The sequence below is a fragment of the Nelumbo nucifera genome, chromosome 4, assembly GCF_055504915.1.
Source record: "Nelumbo nucifera cultivar China Antique chromosome 4, China Antique-T2T, whole genome shotgun sequence".
NCBI classification, from domain to species: Eukaryota; Viridiplantae; Streptophyta; class Magnoliopsida; order Proteales; family Nelumbonaceae; genus Nelumbo; species Nelumbo nucifera.
In genome coordinates this window covers 27,774,157-27,799,532 of record NC_142652.1, presented here as the reverse complement: position 1 = coordinate 27,799,532, position 25,376 = coordinate 27,774,157, and the positions used below count along the sequence as shown (strand labels likewise).

Sequence of the window (25,376 nt, the reverse complement as noted above, 5' to 3'; positions counted from 1 at the left end):
GCTGCCTCAGCCTCGCAAAAGGGTACGAAATTCATCTCCAAAGTGAAAAGAATGAAACAAAACTTTCTTCACTTCCGTCATCCTCACATGCACAACAAATAGATTTGGATTTGGCTGCACTTCATTAAAAGTACGATCATTTCTAACTTTGCATATTGACAAAAACATAGCGGCAATGTATTCAAGGATTGAGATATCTTTTATTCTTTGTCATTACTGTTCTCATGAAAATCAAACCACGAGTTCCACCAATCGAAAAAAGAAAAAAAAAAACCAGCAACCCCCTGACAAAGTGAGCATAATTCACTAACATTCACACCAATCCGAGCAAGATTTACCTTAACCAGCAATTCCATTGCAACAGCATTTCCAGATAAAATTCTTTATTTTTGGAGGAATATTTAGAGCCCAGGTTATCTTTCATGGTTTTTTTGATGAGTTGAATTGATCTCAGACTCCCAGTCATTTGCAGGGCCATAAGTCATAACACCACTGATGAGCTATTAGGTAGGCTGACTTCACAGAGAGCCTACCTTTTATATCTGGCCGCCAATTATTAACCTATCCCTACTTCCAGCTCTATGAATTTCCATGCTAAAGGTTTAGGTTAGTCATCTCATTGTCAAAGAAAGCTGGGATTGTACATCTATTCCCGCATCTATTTTGCTGATCAATAAGTTGACTAATCCACTAAAACTGGTCAGGGTAACAGTAGGAATGAAGGTTTCTTCTCATGCTTTGGGTCAAGTGTGACAGAATACTAGCTGGGTTGGATGAATAATTCTACTGGCTGAGTACAAGGTGAACATTCTGTGATTCAGGGCCTGTTAACGTAGTTGTGCAGTGAAATTTCGTTTTCTATCACCCTATAATACAACCTAACATGATTATGAACATTTTTATTTCTTAACAGATGACACCTGCATCTGCTGTAAGTAACCATCGTGACAGCAAAATCTTGCAATCTCCTGATAAAAACATGGGCACACTAGCGAGTAACGACCCAACCAATAATTAAGCAGATCACTGGGCTTACACCTGCCGCATAGAATAGTGCGACTCTTATTGCCACTTGGCAAAGGGTTATTTGGCTTACACTTGCCCCATGAAGAGTGCCGGTTGGAATGCTGCGATGCAAGTCGCCAGATAGATTGTTATTTTCAATTTTTCCTTTTTCGGTAGTCACCTCTCTTTTATATTAACCATCTCATATCCATCAACTTTGTCAACAACTAGAGGTAAGAGAGTGATTATTCTTCTTCGTGGTGAGAGAGAGAGAGAGAGAGATTCAATGGAAAGGCACAAACACAATGAGCTGAAGCTCTTGTTAGTTGGGGAAACTTGATTCGAATGTTAAAATTCTGTGTTTTGTCAAATTCTTGCATCGTGCTGAAATGAACCTAAACGATGAAATTGAGACAATCACAGAATTCAAAAAGCGAATTCTGTCCTGATTCTAATACGTTCCACAAAAGATGCTCTGACTTTGCACATCCAAAAAATCAAATTGTGCAGTAAGCGAAGAAATTCAAACAAAGCAATTTATAGTAGTATGGCTTAGTAAGAAGATCTCTTCTTGACTACACATACAGTATATATAGGGCGGCGATGGTTGCAGCGGCGGCGGCGAAATTCCTCGTTGGGATGTTTGTGTTGGAAGTGAAGCACCCAGTCAAGTCTATAAATTTTGTACCCATTTCAATAAAAGCTTGGTGATTTCACACTTCACACAACTACTCAGTTCTTATTTTTTTTTCTCAGAAGACGAAAATAACCCAACACCACCTTATTTTTTGTTTATTGTACAAGTGTTGGTGAGGGTAGGTTTTGTCTTTTCAAATGGATGAAATGAGATTGGGCCCAGATAAATGAATCAATCCCCTGTTTGTCAATTCTGCCTGATTCAAACTTCCTGGTACGACCACCTAAAATTTGAGATCAAACGCCCCCAAGCAAGATGGAGTCAGAGGATCCATTATTTGACCATCTTGACTTTTTTAAGGCAGTCGTCGAATCCAGAAACCAAATAAAAAAAGCCTCCAACTTAGCTTATTATACCATATACAAATATATATATGGTTGAATACAAATATCTTAATTCCATGGCTACATGTGTATAGTGCAGTCTGCAGTGGGATAACCCTTTCTTCTTTCATATCACCCTCACAAATGACTCATCTTTCTTTCCTCAGTTTGATTTCTTCCTTCCTCTTCCTTTCCCTCAACCCAGCTGCCCTTGCCTACGAATTACCTCGGTGGGATGACTGCGATGGCGCCACTAACTACACCGCTAACTCGACCTTCGCGGCCAACCTTGGCCAAGCACTTGACGCTCTTAGCAACTCCACTGCCCCCACCGGCTTCAATGCCACCATCGTAGGCAACGGGACTGAATCAGTCACCGCACTTGCTCTTTGCCGCGCGGACACAACCCAAGCAGGCTGCCGAGTTTGCATAGACGCTGCCGTAGTTGACATTCGCCAGAAAAATTGCCCCATGAAAAGGTTTGCCCAGATATGGTACAACGACTGCATGCTCCGATACGCCGACGTTAACTTCCTATCCAGGGCCGATGTTTCCGTCGTTCTGTCGATATGGAACACTATGGAGGTCTCCAACCAAGATGTTTACGATCAAAGTGTAAGGATGTTAATGCGAAACCTGTCGAACATGGCAGGCGAATCCCAGACGCTACACGCAGTGGGGTGGACCAGAGTACCTGATAACAGGATACTTTATGGGTACGTAGAGTGCACCCGGGACCTCAGTGCCGACAATTGCTCCAGATGCTTGTCGAATGCTAGGATTGGAATTGAGAACTGTTGTATGGGGCAGTGGGCAGCCTGGGTCGCTACTCCAAGTTGTTCTGTTCAATTCAGCATGGACCCCGGTTTCTTTGACAACACTACTGCTGCAGTGCCGGAAATTCTGGCAGAACCACCGCTGCCACCACCGCCAACTTGGGCACCAGAATCGGATATTCAAACTGATCTTACCCGTGTTAAGAGGAATGGTGGGGGAGGACGCGGCATGGTGATTGGGATATCGGGTGCAGCATCTGGGACAGTGATTTTGACGGTTGGATGCTCGTGGATGGTTATGAAGGGGAAGAAGAAAGTGAAGAGAAGTGGGAGTAGGATGGAAGATGATGAGGTAGGAGAGACGGTGACAGAGAGTGTTGGGACAAGAAGTTTTTTGTATGATTTGGAGACATTGATGGCTGCCACTGATAATTTCTCCACTGCAAATCGGCTTGGATGTGGTGGTTTCGGCACTGTTTATAAGGTAAAATCCTGGCTTCCATTTAGTTTATTCTTTCCACCTGGTAGTAACTACTACACATGCAGTTAGTTCTAATTGAAGCCCGGATCTGCTTCACCTCATTTTTTTCTTCTTTTCTTCTTGCTGAACTTTCATTCAGTCTGTGATAAATATCTCATTACATGTTGGCCTCAATAGAACTGTCATTGACTAATTTACATTCTATGAACCTGTCTGTGGCTTTAAATTATTAGATATATTATGGTATAACCACCATTGTGGGGCATATACACTTGATGGTTGTGTTAGGGCTGTTACATTCACCAAATACAAATAGTAGTTATACCACCATCAAGTACTGTATATGCCCCAATAATAGTTATACCATGACATCAAATATTTAAGGCCACTGCCCTAACACAGCAATCAAGTGCAGATAATCAGGTCTCCTGACTATTTTATTTGTCAACACATTTTTTTTTATCAATAATAATGTAACATTTCATTCCACTTGGGCCACTTGGGGTGATTGTCAACACATTTTTTATCAATAATAATCAGAGTTAGATAGGGTTTTTATCAAACTTAGGGATAACAATTTTTTTCCATTTCCCCAATCCTCGTGGGAATCTGCCCCAAATGGGGTGGGGGTGGGGATGATTTTCTCCTGCGGGACGGAGAAGCGGAAATTTTCATCCACATTGGCAGGGATGGTGTGGGGATTAGGAGAGCACTCCCTGCCCCGCGTGGACCCGATCCCCGCTAATATATATGTATATATACACATATGTTTATAAATGTATATATGTACACATATATCTATATGTTAATATTTTTAAAAATATTGTTGAATATGTATGAATCTTTTCTAATAGGATTGTAAATTTTAATTATTTTATTTTTATATTTTAAATAAAATAAAAACAAAAATATAATAGTTGACATTATAAGGAATCACAAGGAGTGTGGATCCCCACGGGAATGAGGATAACTTTGTCCTTGTTAGCGGGGATGGGGATTTTCACATGGATGGGGTGGGGAGAGGCTCCTTAACCCTACCCCGCCCCGTTGCCATTTTGAATCAAACTAATGAACTAACCAACCTGATTTCTAGTATTTCCAATCGACTTTGGTTCAACAATTTCCCTACTCGATTGGGTTGGATTAGTTTTGCTTTAGCCATTTGTAAACTGACTAAAATCAAACGACCCGACCATAGATATATATTAATATTTTATATTTTAAATATATTTTTTAATATGGGAAAGTGGGAAAATAATAATGTTTCTTAGGCAAAATTAGTTTATATCATAAATTTAATTTTTAATATTGCCATTGTATTTTTTTTAATTTAAACTTAATTTTTAAATTTAATTTTTTAAGTTTAAATCTTTTGAACCAACTGACCAAACCGAAATTTGACCTAAACCAATATAACCTAAGTGATCAACCCTCAACCTAACCAGGTCGATTTGGTTAGCCAAACAACCTACAACTAAGCCGAACCAACTCGTGAATAGTAGTTTAATCTCCAATAACTATTAAACATTTATAGCGAAAATACACAATAAATTAAATTTAAAAAGCTAAACAATAGCAGTTTAAACTCCAATAATTATTGAAAATTTTCAATTAAATAAAAAAAAATAGATTTATATATAATTATTGAAAATATATTTATCAAAAAACAATAAATAATTATTTAAATACAATAAATATTAATTTTAGTATAGATAAATATATAATAAATAAAGATTAAGTTTTTAAAATTGTTATTAATAAACAATAACTTTTTTGAAAGTTATTTTCTAGAATTATTAATTGGTATAAATGAAATTAGTTATTTACAATATTATTTATTTATTGAAATAATATCATTATTTAAATTTTAAATATTAATTACTTGTTGAATTTTATAATCCATAAAATTATAGTACTATTAATACATGATTTTGTTATTTTAACTATTTAAAATCTAGTTATGTTAAATATTTTGTTATTTAAAATATTTAGTTATTTAACAAAATATTTAAAATCTTAATCTATTTATTATTACTAAAAATTATTCAGTAACTATTTAAAATATATTATTAATTGATTAAAAATATTAATTTTAATATTTTGTTATTTAAGATATTTAATTATTGAAATATTTAAATAATATTTCATTTTTAATATTAGATTTTTATTATTTGAATAACATTTAGATTGAATAATCCAGAAAATCACTATTTATATTGTTTGTACATAATTTCGTGATGAACTTTGTAAAAATATATAATTATTAATAATACGAATATTATTAAATTGATTATAATTATTTTTGTCTTTTTAATAAATATTATTAAATTGATTATAATTATTTTTGTCTTTTTAATAAATATTTTAAAATTACTATATAATTTTGTTAGAATATTTAAATAATTCATAAATTTCAAACTATCTTTAGATATATGTAGATAAAAAGTGGGGGAGAGGATAAAGAAGAATTTGAGATAATTTAGGAGAGAAACTCTATTAAATTAGACATAACTTGGAGAAAGTTGGGGATAGTGGGAAAGTTGTTTAGGAGAAATTTTAGGATATTAGATTATTTAGGTTATTAGAACATGTGTGTGTGTGTGGGGGGGGGGGGGGGGGGGGGAGAGAGAGATGGCAAGTTATAGCGGGCCTACACCCACCTATGCTAGCTGGGTTTAAGGTCTATCAATGTCCAATCCTAAGAATTGGGCCTAAGGGGCCAAGCTCGAGTTCAAGCCCAATCTATCCAATCCAGTCTCTGCCCGAATTGAAATTTGACATAAATTGGACTTGGGCTTTGGTTGGTTCCAAACCAACCATAACCATCCATGGGCTTTGCTTGTATCATTGATTTAAACCATTAAATAGGAATTTGGTATATTTTTCATGCATGTATACATGCTTATGTGTATGTATATATGTATATATTTGTATAGTCAGGCCAGATCTTGGTTGGGGTAAGGTTGAATTGGGCTCAAACCGAGTTTGGGCTACCTAAAGGTTAGGTCAGGACCCAGCCCAAAAAATAATAAAGTCTGAGGTTTGGGCCTAACTCCTGCCTTAAGATCGAAAGTCCAAGCCCAGCCCAGCCCAGCCCAGCCCATGTAAATTTGCATGCTGGGTCGGTCTGAGCTTGGGTTGGGCGACCCAAGTTGCACGGTTGCACCCTTCCCCAAACCCAAGAACTTACTGGATCATTTTTTTTTTTTCTGTCTTGGAGCCAATGAGTGATAAAGACGGTAGAGTTATCATTTGCTTACTTAGGCTATGTTTGGTTTGAAGGAAAAAGTAGGGGAAGGGAAAAGTAAGAAAACCTTTACAAAACTTGTATAGGTTTCCTTACCTTTCTCTTCCTATCCCTACTTTTTCCTTCAAACCAAACACAGTTTTAATGAGCACATTTTCATTGGATCGTCTCTCTTCTGCTACAGATAACGAGTTTTCAATAAAAATATTTTCTCTTGAAAGCCCACTAAAAATAATAAAAAATACACTAGGTAGCTAGGTATAATTTTGTAAATATAGAAACGGTTTTTTAACATTTATCCAAAGGTGTCGAGCATCTTAATTAGACATAAAAATTTGCATTCCTCCTTACCCACTTGGGATATTAGCTTTGAAATTAACACTGAAAGGTGTAAGGTTACAAGCATATTCCCTGTAAAGATTAAGCAATAAAGAAAATATTAACTATTTGATCTTATCATTTCAAAGCTCGGATTAGTTTATAAAGTGCTATTTCGTGATATATGGAGCTCCTTCATGTTTCAGGGGAAAATGCCCAATGGAGAAAAAATAGCAGTGAAGAAGCTCACTGTCGGTTCAGCACAAGGAACAGAAGAGTTCACAAATGAAGTGAGGTTATTACAGAAAATGCAGCATAGGAACCTGGTAAAGTTGTTTGGATGTTGCATTCAAGGACAAGAGAAGATATTGGTCTATGAATACCTATCCAACAGGAGCCTCGACCATTTCCTTTTTGGTAAGTTTAATTCCTGTATAGATAAGATTACTGAGTCTGAGTGGAAACTTCTGTTTATTAAACTGTAATATGTGTTTTCATTTATATGTGAATGTGAGTCCTAACTTCTCATTTCTCTTCTTCCTCTATGTATACTAAAAGACAAGAGCAAGAGTGCACTATTAGATTGGCCAAAGCGTTTCAACATTATAATAGGAATTGCGAGGGGGCTTTTGTATCTGCATGAAGATTCACAGTATAGAATCATACATAGAGACATCAAGGCAAGCAACATATTATTAGATGAACACATGAATCCTAAGATATCAGACTTTGGCCTAGCAAAGCTGTTCCCTGATGAGCGAAGCCAACTTAGAACACGACGAATTGCTGGAACCTTGTAAGTATATCCAAAGTTATCATCAAATTAGTACCAAGAAAAATAGAATTGAGTCCATCAGTTGTATGCCCAATACACCAAATGGACCAAAGGTGCATTAGTAGATTTTGCTTTGAAAGTAAAAATAGTAATGGAAATTTACTTTTACTTCTGGAAGTAAATATGAGATCTTCCTTTTTGATATGCAAACAATATTGGGTATCTTTTGTTTTTTTTTTTTAATTGACATTTATATAAACAAGGAGTATTTGTGTATGCTTTCAGAAAGACAACTTATTAGCATGTCTAGCTAAGCATACTTTTTGAACCTTTTTCCTGGCCCATTTTGGCTACCAAAAGTTGCTTCCAAAAGCAAATCTAAATGCACCCGTTTAGATGTCACTTTTCCCTATATTTCTGTGTTGCCGTTATCTATACTCCCATTAATTATAACTTGTTTAGATGAAATCTTTTTATTTTAATTGCAGCGGCTACATGGCTCCTGAATATGCAGCTCGAGGCTTTATGTCAGCCTGGAGCGACGTCTATAGCTTTGGAGTGTTGATATTAGAAATTATAAGTGGGAGAAGGAACTATGATTCACAATTGGAAGAACAAAGGCAGGTGCTTTTGAATCTTGTAAGTAACAAAACCAATAAATCTCATTCCATAAATCTGAGTATATATAGATACATTTTGATGAAGGTGTTGGTACATATATTGCAGACATGGAGGCTAGAACAACAAGGAAAATTGATTGATTTGGTAGATGTGACAATTGGTTCTTTTCCTCAAGATGAAGTATTGAGATGCATAAGGGTGGGGCTGTTATGCTGTCAACAGAGGACAAGAGAAAGACCAATTATGTCATCTGCACTGGTCATGCTCTCAAACCAGTCTGTATCAGTACCCACTCCAGTAAGGCTAGGATACCAAGGTAGCAGAGTTAATAGTTTAGAAATCTCTGAATCAAGTAGCCGAGATTCCTCCAACCATGAAAACGAGAATGCCTCTCATAATAATTCTGTTACAATATCAGTAGTGAGTGGCAGGTGATTAAATCTTATTGTATTGCCAAACAGCCCCTAAATGGATCTTAATCTTTTGAATATAAGAAGCATGGCAAATTAGAGGGCCGCCCTATCTGGTTTTGATTTCCTCAAACCCCAGCTTTTGGCTTAAGGCTATGCTTGGTTTGATATAAAATAAGAGACAAATAGAGAGTTGAGAGAAGAGAAAATCTCTCTCTTGACAAAATTTGTAAATTTACCAAGGACCACATCAGATCGCTATGAATTGCTCCTGTTTTTATTTTTTCGAAAGAAAAAATAATAGAAAACCAACAAATTTTAGGGGTCAGCGAGGAGCATGTCTCACACTAGCGAATTCAAATTCGGATTTATTCCTCACAGAACATGTCTCACACCAACCTTGCACTACATTGCAGTCGTTCATTGGGAACATCTCCCTACGATTGATAATTTATAAGTACAGATCTAGATGTTCCAAACGTGTGGCTCCAAGTGCTGTAAGGATGGTGTGAGGAGTGCACTGAGGAGAAAACCCAAACTCCCCCTACTCACCAATATTGGTGTCTAAAACTGTAAGAGTCTATTTGTAAGAAATGGAGCTTTGATTGAGCTGCTTTTACTTAACTGCTTTGAAGAAGCTACTAAAACGATCCTCACCTGAAGACAAGTTCAAAGTATTGATACTTTCAATATACAAAATATAGAGTTTTTTATCAATACAGTTAATTTTTAAACTTTTTTTTACTTCACATACTATTTATCCCATTAAATACTAATGATCCATTCGGGACGAGTGTAAATACAATTATGTTCTGTACAAATGCAAAGCCTAATGTCCAAAAGCATTCAAAAGGCCCAATTTCATTTATTTGTTGTACTAGTAAATGTGTGTGTGTGCACTCTTTGCATGTTACAATTTTTGATGATGATGATGATGATAGTAAATAATATGTTTCTAAAGTTTTCTATATTTTATTATATTTTTATGTCTACAAAAATTATCTTATTTATCATACTTATTGTTGTTTAATGTGATGAATATACGATGTTAGAGATGTGTCCAAATATTTTCTACATTTTTTTTATTTTTTATACTTTTATGTGTTTTCATCTTTATTAATTTTTAGGATAAATTGCTGAAACCTCCCCTAAAGTTTATAACCGTTGCTGAAACCCCACCTGTATTATTTTAAAAGGCTCAAGCCTTGAGGCGTGAGGCACACAGATTTTGCTTCATGGCTTAAGCCTCACAACTTTGGTTTGAGGCTTAAGCCTTTGTCAAAATGAGGTGTAACACAAGGCATAAAAAGGCGTAAGCCTCAAGTATCAACACTAATTAGTGATTTCATGCAAAAGATACATATTTTATGCATTTTTTATAGTTCAACATACATAGAAAAAAGCATTTCAATAAGTATGGGCCAAATAAAAGGAATAAAAACAAAAAAACAAAGGGCAAATCAATTTCTATCAGTTTCTCTTAGTATTTTAGCCTAAGAGAGTTCAATGCAAAAAAAAGGGCCAATCAAGTTATTAGTTTTTCTTGGATAGATCAAGTGGATTTTTTTCTAATATTCTGATCTAACATCGCAAAAACTTTATTTTCCTAATGAATTTATTTTTCTTTGTATTGATTTTTTTGCATAGATCAAATCAATTAAATTGTTTCTTTTCTTCCCAAATGTTAGATGACCATAAATCTAATATCCATTTGAATAATTATAAGCATTTGAATAATTCTAATGCCCATTTAAATAATTATTTTTATTGTTTATGAACTTTAATTAAAATTTTCTTAAATTTTGAGGCTTATGCCTCGCCTTTTTGGGCCATTACGCCTTTAGCCATTTAAAACCTTGTTCCCCTAAAGTTTGGTAATTGCAACCACCTCCCCTAAACTTTTTGACATAGTTTCAAGTAGACCCTCTTTGTTAGAATACTCTAACAAGAGGCACTAAAATGTCCAAAATACTAAGCAATTACTATTGAGGTTGGTTACTACAGAAAAACAATGTGAACTTTATAAACAACAAAAAAATACAGAATTTAAAGTTGCAGTTTTACCTTTGAGCGACTAATATGAAAGAAAAATTTGGAAAATAAATCAATTGTAGAAAAGAGATTGGAAGGATTTGGGCTAGTGAATCATATAAAAGGGAAATTTGGAAAATAAACATTTTGGTCAAAAGTAACTACATTTACGGGTATTGTGGACATTTTCATGCCTCTTTTTAGAGGATTCTAACAAAGGCAGTCTTCTTGCAACTATGTCAAAAAGTTTAGGGGAGGTTATTGCAATAACCAAACTGTAGGGGAGTTTTAAGCAACAACCTAAAACTTTCAGGAAGGTTTCTACAATTTACCCTAATTTTGATTATTTAATTATGACAGCAAGGGTTTACACATTTGACCCAAAAGGATGAATTGTTGACTTGCCACCAAAGAGTAAAACAATTACATTTTTCGATTGAATTTAAATTTGTATTTTACTTTTATCATCAACAAAAACAAATAAATAAGTATTCTTAGTCACACCTATTTTTTAATATGGTCAATTAATACAAGAGTTAATAAAAGAATGGGAGTTAATACCATAAATATAAGACTTAATGAGAGGGAATTGAATGAGGAGAAATCCAGTAGTTAATTACATTTTGCGCCCTCACAACAAGAAAGAAACCAAATTCAAAAATATGGGTATTTTAGTCAATAATAGGATTCAATGAATTTAATGGGAGTTAATACCTTAAATATGAGACTTAACTAAGAGGGATTTGAATAAAGAGAAAAGTAGTTGGTCAAATTACATTTTTGTCCCTACTCCTTACAATGAAAGAGGGACCAAATTAAAAAATTGAAGTATTTTAGTCAAACAAAAGTTCCACACTCTTATTCACACTTTTACTAGTAGTATAGAGTAGTGCCCTTGAAAACCAATACCCAATACATCCTAATTTGGACTTCTGGGTCTTTCACCAAACATAAGTTATAGGATGTTCATGTGGAGCCCTCTCACCAAACATAAGGTAAGAGATTATGGAATAGTAGTTGGAATTGAAGTGCTTCACTATTTTGGACAAGGAGTGACATTGAGTAAACCATGAGAAATACCCCAACATTTGTTGGCCTAAAAGTTGAAAAGTAAAGAAATCCTTTTAAAAGGGTAAGGCTAAGTTTAGGAGTTCTTAAAAAGTGCTTATTTAAATAAACACTTATGGACTAGGACCACACCAATAAGTATTTATTTGTGTTTGGAAAGAGAATAAGCACTTATTGGAGAAGCCCAAACTCCACCTATTCTTTTCTCCATCTCATAGTGTAAGCAAGGGTAAGAGTGCAACTTGGGCAAGCACGGGTTTAAGGCGTATCCAAGCTCAACTCTATTGACTTGTCCCGGCCTAGGCCCTAGAGATGGAAATTTGATGCGTCCTAGTCGAGGTGGGTTTCTTGATCACTAATCGAGATTTGGGGCAGGTTTCGAGGAACCCAAAATTCTAGGGATCGAGGACAGGGTAGGGATGGTATTTGTCCACCCCAGCCATATATATATAAAATAAATTTATAAACATGCAAATAGGAATGACTAGGATGGGACAAATTTGAATATCCCCATTCCCCACGAGGACAGGGATGGGATTAGGATTTTTAGACCCAATGGGATTTGGGGTGGAGACAAGGCAAGGCAATTGAGTTCAGGGTCAAGAACAGGGCATGCAAAACCCAACCCGACCCCACCCGTTACCATTCCTACTAGGCTTGAGGTTAACCATGATTTAGCTAACCCTAGCCCATCCCGAGCTAAATAGTTACAAACATGGCTAGGTTTGGGTCTCATCCTGGGTGAAAGTTTGCCATTTAAAAGAAAAGAAGCTCACTAAACAAGTCAACTAGTAAACCTTATGTCATATATTAGATGCACAAAGGGTCAGGCCTCCACCTCCGGTTTCCTTCACTCGAGGTTAGGACTTTTTAAGGCAATCTAAGACTTTATTGCTTTAAATCGAGACCTAGTAGGGTGTAAACAAATCAAATTCAAATCGAATAAGATAATACCTGAATCTGAATCCGATTAGAAAATTCAATATCTGATGGATATTGAAAATTAATGTTTGAATTCAAATTCGATTAAACATTTGAATATTTGATTCGATTCAAATTTGAATTTGACCAATTAATTATTTTAGGTAATTAATAAGTATTTTATTTATATAAAGTATATAAATTATTTATATAATTTAATTATTATATATAAATTATATCAAACATTTAAATATTTTATATATTGTATATAAGAATTAAATAATTGGTCCAATTCAGATATTTATCAAATCAAATCAGATGATATCTAAATTCGATCCATTAGATATTCAAATTATTCAAAATTTGATTTGGATATATCGAATCTCGAATCCAAAATCAAATTTTTAAGTATCGTTCACACCCTAAGACCCGATCTGAAGCGAAAAATTACAACCCAAGCCGTGTTGCCAAACATCGTTGGTCAGCAGAGTATGACCAGGTCAAAGGACTTTTAGATGGGTTATGGTTGATCAAATGGCGCCCAACAACGTCCCATAGCACATCCCAATCATGTATTGGAATCATCTTCCGATGATGTTTGCAAATACACGGATAGGATGTATTGTTGGACGTTGTGAGCTCGGTAAATGCAGCTACTGCTAGCTGCGGCAGTTGTGTTCGACAAAATAAATTATTGAAAATTTCAAAATTTGAAATTCTTTAACACTTCCAGCAAAAACAATATAAAAATTCTCGACACGCAATTGGCGCTTAACATTTCCACCAACCTACGCAGGAAAAAAAAAAGACATTTCGACCAACATACCGGGTTCCTCTCGAAATCCAGACAGACAGCGAACTGGAGAGAGGGAGAAGGGAAACTTCAACCCTTTTTCTCTCTGTTCACCAAATATCCACTACCACAGATATAAGATATTCATTTGATTATCATTCGTTTTCTTCCATTCTTTTGATTCGCTTACGCCAGTAATCGTTTGCTTGGTCTTTTTGGATCTTGAATACACATCGGGGATGCCGAACTGGGAGCTCAAAAACTGTTGCAAGCATGACCAGGTCATGTTTCTAACGATCACAGGAATCTTTACTGTTGTAATCCTTCTGGTATGATTCTGTTCTTCTCTTTAATGTTCACGGATACTCTTCTTGTTGTCCAGATTCCTTTATGTGTTTCGGTTGGTTTTGGGTGAGTATGGGTAGGAGGCGTATGAGTATGTAAGGTAGATTTTTAGACAGAATTTTACTAGAACTATAAATGGTTTTGATTAATTAATTTAATTTCGACCAACCCTTTTGTTATCACATTGACGGGGCTTTCTTTTGGGATATGGAATTTTTCAAATTTTCTTTGATCAATAACTGTGAAATTTCATTAGATTAGAAAAATAATATAGTACAGTGAGTGCTAGAAAAATCAGTACACTAGATGTTGTGGTATTGGGAATCTGTATGTGTTCTAGGATGGAGCCGAGTGCTAGAAAAATGAGTACACTAACGATATGTTGTGGTGGGTTTAGCTCATTACATGTTAGAGGGAAGAGAAATTCCAGATGTTCAATCCATCTTCTCTTAAATTTTTTAATTTTCACCCATGCTCTAGTTATTTATGGTTTGATACGATAGTTCATTTATTTTGTTTGTGTTTGTGTTTAAACCTTGTAGCTGTGGAGAACAATACTGCTAACACCTTTCAAGCTCATCACTGTTTTTCTCCACGAAGCAAGTCATGCTATTGCTTGTAAACTAACATGTGGCCAAGTAAGAAATTACATCCCTTCCTTTCAACGATTACTTATTTGACATTTTTCCATTTCATATTGATTTCTTATTCAAAGTACATTCTTTTGATATTGAAAAACCTAAATGAATTGAGCAAAGCATATTTTGCCTAATCTTTGAAACATTTTTTCATAACAAAGAAAGGATCCATATGGAGAAAGAGAAGATAAAGGGGACATAGCCCAGGGAATTAGTGCTAGGTGGATTATCTCAGAATGTGCTCTCCAAGTGTTATTTGACTAATTCATAACAACCAAACTGAAGTAAAAGTTTAAAAATAAAGCCATAAGACCAGCCAAGCTGCTGTAGAAGAATGTCAAGTAATTCAAATGCAAGATGAGGATGTTTCCGGGATTCAATTGAAAGGTAGGAAGAATAAACAAGAAATGAACAAAATTCCTAGGAACCAAGAGGTAACCATCGTATCTTGAAATATGAATAAAGCTGATGGGTATGGTTTGATCATGTGCATTAAAGGAACAATGGAAACACTGATGTGTAATTTGAAATAAACAAATATGTCAGTTTTGAGTATGTTGGCTTCAGTATGTCCATGTCCAACCACAGTTGCAAGAAAACCACCATTAGAGTGGAAGGAAACCTCCTAGAAAGTGCATTTGGAAGCAAAGGAAATTTGTTTGGGAAATAATTTCAAGAAGTGACTTGAAAACGATTTGGGAACATAAATTTCATTAAAAATTCAATCTCGGGAAAAACTTGTAATGTGGATATGTGGTTCATTTTCGAAAGTAATTGGGGCACAATGTTGAAATGTCAAGAGATAAAAACTAAAGAAGCTTTGGAAAGAAAAGGAAAAATATTTGAATAAAAAGAAAGGAACCATAAAAGATGATAAGAAGAAGAGAATAATTAGTAAATAAAGTTTTGATATGTTCAAGAAATGGGAAATAAATAAATAAAACAAATATTTCCCTTTTATAATGAAAGGGAAGAGAAAATAAACAAGAACTCATCAAAACTGACAATAATCAGGAGAGGTAAAAAAAGACAGGAGGAACCAATAAAGTTTTAGTGGTCTTCCAATAGAAACACAGGTGTACCTAAAACTTAGAGGAAACTAAAAGAAATAATCAATTTCGAATGACAGGAAAAAGAAAAGATGAAGAACAAACATAATGGTAAAACAAAAAAGGGAGAATAATTAGTAAAGAAAGCTTTTATCTGGTAAATGGGAAATGCTTAAAAGAAAAGTTTCCATTTACAATGAGGGGAAATGGAAAAAACAAGAGATAGAAGAAAGAATGAACCATTGAAATTCTGGTGATCTTCCATTAAAAAGATCTCAAGCTGACAAGCGTGAGAATGTAGGTTTGAGTATAAGAGCAGCCACTTTGTACAAAAAATTTGCCAAAGGTTAGGTCCATAGTCAGTCCAACCCTCCAAGACCCCAGATAGCCGGGGCCAACATTGGGCAATGGCCCTTTTTCCTTTAAAAAAAAGGGGTGCACTTAAATTCTGTGTTTCCCCAAGTACCTTTTGACCCTGACTACCCATTATGTTTTGCTTCTCAACTTTGCTTCCCATTCTAGTGATACTATGTTTTACTTTTGTGTCCTCACTTTTACCTGTTTGAGTAACATAGCTGGGAAACATACACCTCAATAGAAGGGGCAAAAGTAAAATGATTTCATTTATTTAAATCTAAACTTACTTAAGGAGTTCATAGGCCACTTCTGAGATAACTACTACAGCTGTAGCTAGCTCTTAAATCTACATCTGTCTTCCAATGGTACTCCTATTATTTCTAAGATTTGAATTGTTCAACTCTGTTGAGATCTCTAATATTGGAGCCATATGTTTTATCAAACTTCTGAAGTTTCCTAGATTTGGGGACTTGAATTCATAAATTGGGCAACTGTTACACCTTCAAACCTCTTTAATCTTCACATTGTCACTCAACAAGCTTCACAATGTATCACCTTACGATTCACAAGATCAATTACACAGTAAGGCACTATTTGAACCTTTTCAAGATCATTTTAAAGGAAAGGGAACTAATGCAATCTCCCTTGGTAATTTTTATGTCTAATAAATAGATCCACAGGCATACAGGATCTTCAAATGCTTTATTAAAATGATGATAAAAGACTGACTACAATAGTACAATTTTTATTTAACACTTTTAAGTTGAAGGTATGTGCCAACTACACAAGTGACTTTTGTAAAAGAGCGTATTTTCATCCAATTAATCAATGATCAAAGCTGAAGTATAATTTGTTTCAGATAAACGAGTTATTTTCTGTCATTCCACCCTGTTTAGGCCCCTATCTTCTATTCCAATCATGGAATCAAAATAACCCTATTAAGAAAACAATAGATATACAGATTTATCCTGAGGGTGTAAATTGAGAACTTATACTGACCCAGAAATCCCTTGCACAACCTTTAGTATCTTTTGCATTTCACATTAACTCCTACACCCCTAGTAGTTAACATATCAACCTTTTAGAATCCCCCACCCATTATTACTTGGCCTAGAGAAGGCCTGGAGTGCATGTGCTATTAGAACATTTAGGGATATTTTTGGAATGAAAAACCCCTGAGTCATGCTCTTTCATATTTCTCAATCATTTTAAGAGGTTACATGACCATTCCAAGACATAAATACAAACGGTTCTTGATGGAAGGTTAATTAAAGTAAAGTAATTGCAAACTATAGGGTTTTTTTTTCTAATATGCGAATTGTTATTGTATCTAATGGACTGTTAAAGAAAACATTATCAGTTAGCTTAGCCCCAGTGAAATATCTAAATAATTTCAGGGTTGGTTATTTATATGTTTATTTATGAAACAATTAGTAACATAGTTATGGTTTTCATGCAGCTTTTGTACAGGTATACACAGTTTTTGGTGATTGGGTTCCACTTTTTGTTAGGATGCTCCCATCTATATGCTTACAATTCTATGTATTGACTCTAGATTTGCATCTGACATAAAGACATTGTGCTTAAATATGCAGGTGGAGGGGATCCAGGTTCATGCAAATGAAGGTGGAGTCACACAAACACGTGGTGGTATATATTGGTTAATTTTGCCTGCTGGATGTAATACTCTTATTCTCTTAACCTTTTTATTGGCTTATTAAAATCCTATTTCAGTAGCTTTCTTGGAATTCCATTTCCAGTAATGCATAATTATGCAAAACTCATATTCAAGCTTTGTTGGACCTATCTAAGATTTAAGTTGATACTTTTGAGTATTGGATATTCATTTTGTTAATGGTTAAAATTAAATGGCATTCTGTTTTGCATCCAGACCTCGGTTCATCATTTTGGGGAATGGTTCTTATACTGGCATCTACAAATCTTCTTACTGCAAGAATTGCTGCTGCATGTCTTGGTGTTGCTTTGCTTGTTGTGCTCTTTGTCGCTAAAAATGTGGGTATATCTTATATCTTTGTCAAACTCTCTACTAAATATAATACTATGACTAGAGAATGACCCCCAATACTAAGTATGGGGCCAATACTCGGATTTTTTTTTATTTATGTATTATAATTGTTTAACACCCATTTTTGTGTTGTAAGTTTAAGTTATTATTTTTTTTTATTTTTTTATGTATAGACTTGTTAGTTAATTTAAGAGATTAAATCATGTTTTATTTCTAAATAATAGCTCACTTTATGGATCCTACATCATTTGAAATGAGCTTTTGTTTGTTTTTTCTTTTTAGTGGAGGTAACTACCACTAACTTTTTTGAGAGTAGAGGTAAGTACCACTTGAGTGGGTAGATGCATGTCCGAGGAATGAAGCTTTTGTTTGAGAGTGGGAATAACCAATTTTTAGATGCTTTTTCTTTAGAAAATAAGATGCCACTTGTCTGAGGGAGAAATTCTCTAACCTGAGGGCTTTGTTATATATATATATATATATAAGTGTGAATGCAATGTGAAACTTTTTTTGGACTAAAATGCCTATAACTGTGTATTTAGTCTACCTCTAATGGTAAGTGTTGAAAATGTAACTTCAATTATTACTTCCCACCTCATTTAATCCCCTCTCACTAAGTCTTATACTTAAATTATTAACTCCCATTTTTTGGACTAAATTTACCCTTTACTTCTTTGTTTGAGAAAGGGTATAAAAGCCATTTTATTATTACAGCTTTAATGCTAGCTTTAATGACTACTAAAATGCCCATAATTGTGTATTTAGTCCATTTCTAATGGTAAGAGTTGAAAATGTAACATCAATTATTACTTCCCACCTCATTTAATCCCCTCTCATTAAATCTTATACTTAAATTATTAACTCCCATTTTCTCTTATTAAATTAGATCAGTGTCAATATTTTTAACATTATAAACCCATATATTTTAAAACTGACTCAAAAACAAAACCATTTTTAATCCAAGTGGTGACTAAGCAATTCAACCATTCAAATCAAATTGATTAACCTACGAAGTCATAGTTAGGTAATAAAATTTTTAAAATAGAAATAAATATAGAAACTTCCAAAAAATGTAGAAAAAAGTAGACAAATTTATGATATTTTTATTAATCAAATTAAAAAATAAGTGTAATAAACAATAATTATTTTTATTGGTAATGAAAATGAAATACATAATTTAGAACTAACCAATAATGAAATTATTTTACTATTTGGCAAAGATCAATAGTTCAAAATTTGGGTCAAACATGTTAACCTTTAATGTCATAAATAAATAATAAAAGTTAATAAAATATAAAAATACAAAAATGAAAAAAATACATAAATTTTGCAAAAAAAAAATTCAGGCACATGTATAATATCATATTAAACAAAAAGTAAGTGTGACATATCAAAATTATTTTTACATACAAAAATACAAAAATGCCTATATTTGTTTGAGAAAAGGTATAAAAGTCATTTTATTATAGCTTTAATGGCTACTAAAATGCTTATATTTGTGTATTTAATCCATCTCTAATTGTAAGGGTTGAAAATGTAATTACAATTATTACTCTCCACCTCATTTAATCCCTTATCATTAAGTCTTATACTTAAGGTATTAAATCCCATTTTCTCTTATTAAATCTTATATTTTTAAGTTAATTTTCACTAATAAATGCTACTAATTAGATCTATGCCATAAAATAATTAAAGTTTACAGTCCTATTAAAAATATAATCTCTTATCAACCAATCTTTTTTAATAGGATTGTAAACTTTAATTATTTTATGGCATAGATCTAATTAGTAGCATTTATTAGTGAAAATTAACTTAAAAATATAAGATTTAATAAGAGAAAATGGGATTTAATACCTTAAGTATAAGACTTAATGATAAGGGATTAAATGAGGTGGAGAGTAATAATTGTAATTACATTTTCAACCCTTACAATTAGAGATGGATTAAATACACAAATATAAGCATTTTAGTAGCCATTAAAGCTATAATAAAATGACTTTTATACCTTTTCTCAAACAAATATAGACATTTTTGTATTTTTGTATGTAAAAATAATTTTGATATGTCACACTTACTTTTTGTTTAATATGATATTATACATGTGCCTGATTTTTTTTTTTGCAAAATTTATGTATTTTTTCATTTTTGTATTTTTATATTTTATTTTTTATTATTTATTTATGACATTAAAGGTTATAGACGTATGTATACATATATAGACGCATGCATACATATACACATATCGGAATCGAGGTTTCCATGGGGCAAGGAGTGCTTTCCCCGTCCCCATGGAGGGGTATCCCCACCCCATTTGGGGTGGGTGCCCGTGGGGATCAGGGAAATGGGGAACATTGTCATCCCTAGCCCATATTTTTAACAATATAAACCCATATATTTTAAAATTGGCTCAAAAACAAAACCATTTTTTATCCAAGTGGTGGTTAAGCAATTTAACCATATGAATCTAATTGATCTACCTACGAAGTCATAGTTAGGTAATAAAATTTTTAAAATATAAATAAATATAGAAAGTTACAAAAAAATGTAGAAAAAGTTACACATTTATAATGTTTTTATTATTCAAATTAAAAAAAAATAAGTGTAATAAACAATAATTATTTTTATTGATAATGAAAATGAAATACATAATCTAAAACTGACCAAAAATGAAATATAAAAATTAACAATAAATAGTTTAACTTTTGGGTTAAATGTGTTAACCTTTAATATCATAAATAAATAATAAAAATTAATAAAATATAAAAATATAAAAAATACATAAACTTTGCAAAAAAAAAAACATTCATGCACATGTATAATATCATATATTTATCATATTAAACAAAATGTAAGTGTGATATATCAAAATTATTTTTACACACAAAAATACAAAAAAATTGTAGAAAAAATTGAACGCATCTATAATTCTATATTTACATTACTATTAAAAATATGAATAAGATTGTGGAACCTTCTTTTGACTAAAATACTCATTTTTGAATTTAGTCACTATTTATTTATAAGGTTTAAATTGTAATTGAACTACTACTTTTCACCTCATTCAATTCCCTTTATTTAAATCTTACAATTTTTTTTTTGATATATGAGCAAAAGAAAAAGGATACACCAAAAAGATAAAACACTACAAAAAGAAGAGTTTAGCCAAGGTAGGCCTGTCAATGATACTTGAAACTTCACAATTCGATTCGATTATCACATATTTGGATGAAGTGTTTATGTAATCAGATTTGGATTTTGCAATCCACATCCGATTAATAATAAAAAAATAAAAAATACATAAAATTTATAGAAAATTTTGGATATATTATTACTATCATTGTCATCATCTAAATTTCCACGTGCACACTTACTAGATATATTAGAAATGTAAATGCAACATTTGATGTTATTTTTTGTAGAACTTCTGAGTTTAACATCAGTTTATCTGCTTGACTTCTTTGTCATCTTATTGATTGTCTTTATCCTATTGAACAGTGGACACTTCGAGGACTTTGTATTGGTAATTTCTTTCATGATCCTGATGGTCTTTGCATTCTCTAGCATTATCATCTAATATTATTTCTAATATTCAAATACTGAACTTCTCAGGGTTTATTATTTTCCTTGCCGTAATTTGGCTACTGCAAGAAACTACAAAAGTCCACATTCTTCGATATGTGATTTTGTTCATTGGTATATGCTTTTCTGCATGTGTTTCCATTTCCTTATGAGAGAGATTTTTTTTTTGTTCATTTATCTAGAAGAAAATATGTTGATTATGTTAATCTGCCAATTTGCAGGTGTTATGAACAGCTTGTTTTCAGTTTATGGTATGATATTCTACTAAAATTGCTTTAAGGTTTCTTTTGTTCAGCACTTTGGAATTTAACCAATTAAATAACCTTAATAATGCGGGGTAGCTCTTTTCTTCTATTATGTCAAATTATGTATCATCCACATGTATTTATGCAGATATATATGATGATCTAATATCCCGAAGAGTTCACTCCAGTGATGCAGAAAAGTTTGCAGAACTTTGCCTGTGCCCTTGCAATGGTGTTGCATGGGGAGTTATCTGGTGAGTAGCGTGAGCTTTTATCCTTGCCTTTGCATAATTGAGTGGGAAGATTGCTTGTTTTTCATACAAGCAGTCAAAGTTCTTTTAAAAAATACACAGAGATGCAGATTTTCTTTCTGATTCTAACCAACTCATCTTCTGGAGGTTAACTTTATTTAAATCCCATTGCAGGGGACTAATATCATTTTTATTTCTATGTGGAGCTATGTACCTAGGGCTTGTCATCTTGTCTTGAGGTACTACCTACTTCCATCATTAGTTATTTATGTATTATGCACCACCTGCTAATTGATAATTAATTTATTGGTAGTTGTGAATTTGTACGTGAGATGGTTTAGGCTTGATTTGTCTAAATTACTGATAATCAAAGCCTAAGAAATTCCAATAAATCCAAGAAGAAACTGTGGAAGAAGAAGAAAACTGGAAAACTGTTGGGAACAGTATATAACCAAGAGGATAAGCTTAAAAGGAAATATAAGCCCCAATCTAATGACTATACACCATAGGTCAAGACAGCTGAACTAAACCTATCGCTAATGAAACAATGTTGCCATTAATGTCACACATTACAAGGAAACCATTTGGAATTTCTACGTAAAAAGTACTTAAGCCTAATCGCATCAGTTCTTTTTGTAAACATCCAATAAGGTAGTAATAAAATTAAACAAATTACCTAGGCTGTGTTTGGTTGCAGTACAAATTTCATTTGTACTAGTGTAAATGCATGGGAATGCAAAACTGTTGAGTGTAAATTCTGGTTTGCTTTTTCTTCAGATTTGACTGTCTTATTTGTTTGTCAGAAGTAAAATGATGACCTCCACTTTAAATCAAGGGTTCAAACTTCAAAGTATCAATACACCCAACTGTATCGGCAGGGGTGTATTGATACTTTTTTAGGCCACATTTTTTTATTTTGTTTTCAAAAGTTCATTTTTTACATGCTTTTTATATAATTTAATCAATAAAAAATCGATTTCCTCAAAACCCCTGTAAGCAGGTGTATCAAGAAGCCAACGATACGATAAGATACACCCGATAGGGGGCGTATCATATCAATACTTTGAACCTTGCTTTAAATGAAAGAACAACGGGGATAGGAGTGTTAACTGTCTAGGAGAAAGGTAGGATGCAAGGGTTAGCTGTCTGGTCAGCAGTGCTGGACAAGATCAAAGCAGAATCTAGTCAGAAGAGGTCTACAGGTGGCAGATTTGGATTGCCCTTTATGCAATGGTAATATGGAGTCTTATGGCGAATCTGGTTACTTACTGATTCAATGTGAATTTACTCATTGGATCTGGTTTAGTAGGTGTGTTTGATGTAAAATGGTGCTTCCCAGCTAAAGTGAAGGGCCTCATTGAGGCATGGCATCTAGAACGTTTAAGTAGAGCTGGAAAGGTAGCATGGAGCATACTCCCTTCAGCAGTGTTATGGGCTGTGTGGAGTGAAAGAAACAGGAGACTGTTTGAAGGGATTCAGGCTTCAAAGGAAGAAATCCTACGTAAAATTCTGGGGATGGCTCATTCTTGGTTGGCGGCAGTTCACCCTTTGTTTAGAAAATGACATCCTAGTTCTTTCTTTGATTTGGATTTTCTTTTTGTAAGGAAAATTTAGTTGTTTTTTGGGTTTTGGGCTGTAGGGAGCAAATTGTATATCCTCTGTTCAGTTTCTCATTGTAGAGGGGTTCTTTGTTGGCTTTTTGATTTAATGAATACATTACAGTTTAAAAAAAAAGGTAGGATTAAATACCATGTGGTCCCACTTTATATGAGAAAGAATTGTAGGAGGAAGGTGGTGCAAATTTTGCATCAGTTTTTGGGATGCAAAATTTGCATTGCCAATTAGTGCAAAAGAGACGGTACAAATTTTATATCAGGTAGGAATGCAAATCATAATTACAAACAAACGAAAGCAGAACTGAAACAGGTACAAGTTTTGCACTCAGTCAAGATTTCCACTGCAATCAAACGCAGCCTTATCATGTTGGCTATATCAATAATGACATGAGTTGCTATGCAGATACAGTTTGGTGATTCAAAGTCATTAGCACTTTTTTTTTTTTTTACATTTTTTCTCCCCTCTGATGTTTGCCTAGGAACTGAGAAAATAAAAAATATAAAACCATGAAAGTTGACATTTTATTTTACGTTTTTCGCATTGCTTTGTGAAAGGAAACAGGTACAAGTTTTGCACTCAGTCAAGATTTCCACTGCAATCAAACGCAGCCTTGATAAGGAAAATCTCCACTTATGTGGGCTAAGGCAGAAATGATGACTGTAAAGAAGAAAACCCGTTCTTAAATATTCAAGTTAAACAATATCAGTTGTAGCCCTTCCTCACAAGCTGGAGTAGATTTCGACCTCATTAAAGTTGTCCATATAACACGCAACCACTTCAATACCATGACACAAGTTTGGCTAATCTTTCATTGAGGCATTTTGCATTTTGCTTTTGTTGGTTGACAAAGATGTTTATCATGTTGGCTATATCAATAATAACATGAGTTGCTATGCAGATACTGTTTGGTGATTCAAAGTCATTAGCACTTTTTTTTTTTACATTTTTTCTCCCCTCTGATGTTTGCGTAGGAACTGAGAAAATAAAAAATATAAAACCATGAAAGTTGACATTTTATTTTACGTTTTTCACATTGCTTTGTGAAAGGAAAATGCCGACTTGCTACTTAACAAGATATTTCTTTACAGTTAAGTCTGCATTACCTCATATGACTTTTTCTTTCATTCCATCTATTCAGGTTCAAGAATCACTTTTCAGATACTTGGGATGATGAATAGCACCTGGTTTTAGATGTTACAACAGTGTAACGTTCTCCTGTTGTCAAACCCAGAAACGATGATTCTTTTCTTTAATTGTTTCATTATGTACAATATCTACAAATTTCAGCTTATATTCATTTAGAATGCTTGTAGTATTGATTGCTATAGATTCATTCTTTCTTATCCCTTAATTGGGGTGCCTGATTTTCTTTCCATGTAAAATATTTATGTTAACATTTTTGTTGTGTGTAATTGAGCTTGAATTTGATGAAACTCTTGACTCATGATCCTAGCGTGCTAGTACAATACATTTCTATTTTCTACCTGTTTTATTGATAGAACAATCATGTGGTTATCGGCAATGCGTATCTTTCAATATGAAACATATCTTTGAAAGGTGTTTTAGGGCTGTGTTTGGTTTGAAAGAAAAAGCAAGGGAAAGATAGGGAAACATATACAAATTTTGTATAGATTTCTCTATGTTTTCTTTCAAACCAAACACAGCTTTAGTGAAAATCTATATCTATATCTATATCTATATCTATATCTATATCGATACTACTTTATAAAGCACGAATAGCCATAAAAATATTTCTGGAATTTTCTCAAGACAATTTATGCCTCCATATTTAAATTTATTGAT

The 25,376-nt window shown here is 33.5% G+C and overlaps 2 protein-coding genes across 2 annotated transcripts; both read left to right on the top strand.

Annotated features, from left to right (window-relative positions):
- The first annotated feature begins 1,931 nt into the window (after positions 1-1,931).
- Positions 1,932-9,414, top strand: LOC148792101 (cysteine-rich receptor-like protein kinase 25). Its single transcript, XM_088886447.1, has 5 exons — positions 1,932-3,285; positions 7,054-7,264; positions 7,406-7,643; positions 8,111-8,261; positions 8,349-9,414. Exons 1-5 carry the CDS (start codon positions 2,170-2,172, stop codon positions 8,676-8,678), a joined length of 2,046 nt encoding a protein of 681 aa, XP_088742573.1. The 5' UTR covers positions 1,932-2,169; the 3' UTR covers positions 8,679-9,414.
- Positions 9,415-13,449: 4,035 nt separating this feature from the next.
- LOC104602919 (uncharacterized) lies at positions 13,450-25,017 on the top strand. Its single transcript, XM_010266784.3, has 10 exons — positions 13,450-13,795; positions 14,354-14,449; positions 17,451-17,535; positions 17,747-17,868; positions 21,377-21,401; positions 21,491-21,574; positions 21,682-21,711; positions 21,854-21,959; positions 22,131-22,195; positions 24,712-25,017. Exons 1-9 carry the CDS (start codon positions 13,706-13,708, stop codon positions 22,192-22,194), a joined length of 702 nt encoding a protein of 233 aa, XP_010265086.1. The 5' UTR covers positions 13,450-13,705; the 3' UTR covers position 22,195; positions 24,712-25,017.
- The last annotated feature ends 359 nt before the right edge of the window (positions 25,018-25,376 follow it).

Excerpts from the sequence above, each read along its gene's own strand:
- LOC148792101 (XM_088886447.1), top strand. The coding sequence starts at position 2,170 with ATGACTCATCTTTCTTTCCTCAGTTTGATTTCTTCCTTCCTCTTCCTT. Across the intron at positions 7,265-7,405 it reads CCTCGACCATTTCCTTTTTG|ACAAGAGCAAGAGTGCACTA; the intron begins GTAAGTTTAATT and ends GTATACTAAAAG. Across the intron at positions 7,644-8,110 it reads CGACGAATTGCTGGAACCTT|CGGCTACATGGCTCCTGAAT; the intron begins GTAAGTATATCC and ends TTTTAATTGCAG.
- LOC104602919 (XM_010266784.3), top strand. The coding sequence starts at position 13,706 with ATGCCGAACTGGGAGCTCAAAAACTGTTGCAAGCATGACCAGGTCATG. Across the intron at positions 17,536-17,746 it reads GTTAATTTTGCCTGCTGGAT|ACCTCGGTTCATCATTTTGG; the intron begins GTAATACTCTTA and ends TTTTGCATCCAG. Across the intron at positions 21,402-21,490 it reads ACTTCGAGGACTTTGTATTG|GGTTTATTATTTTCCTTGCC; the intron begins GTAATTTCTTTC and ends TGAACTTCTCAG.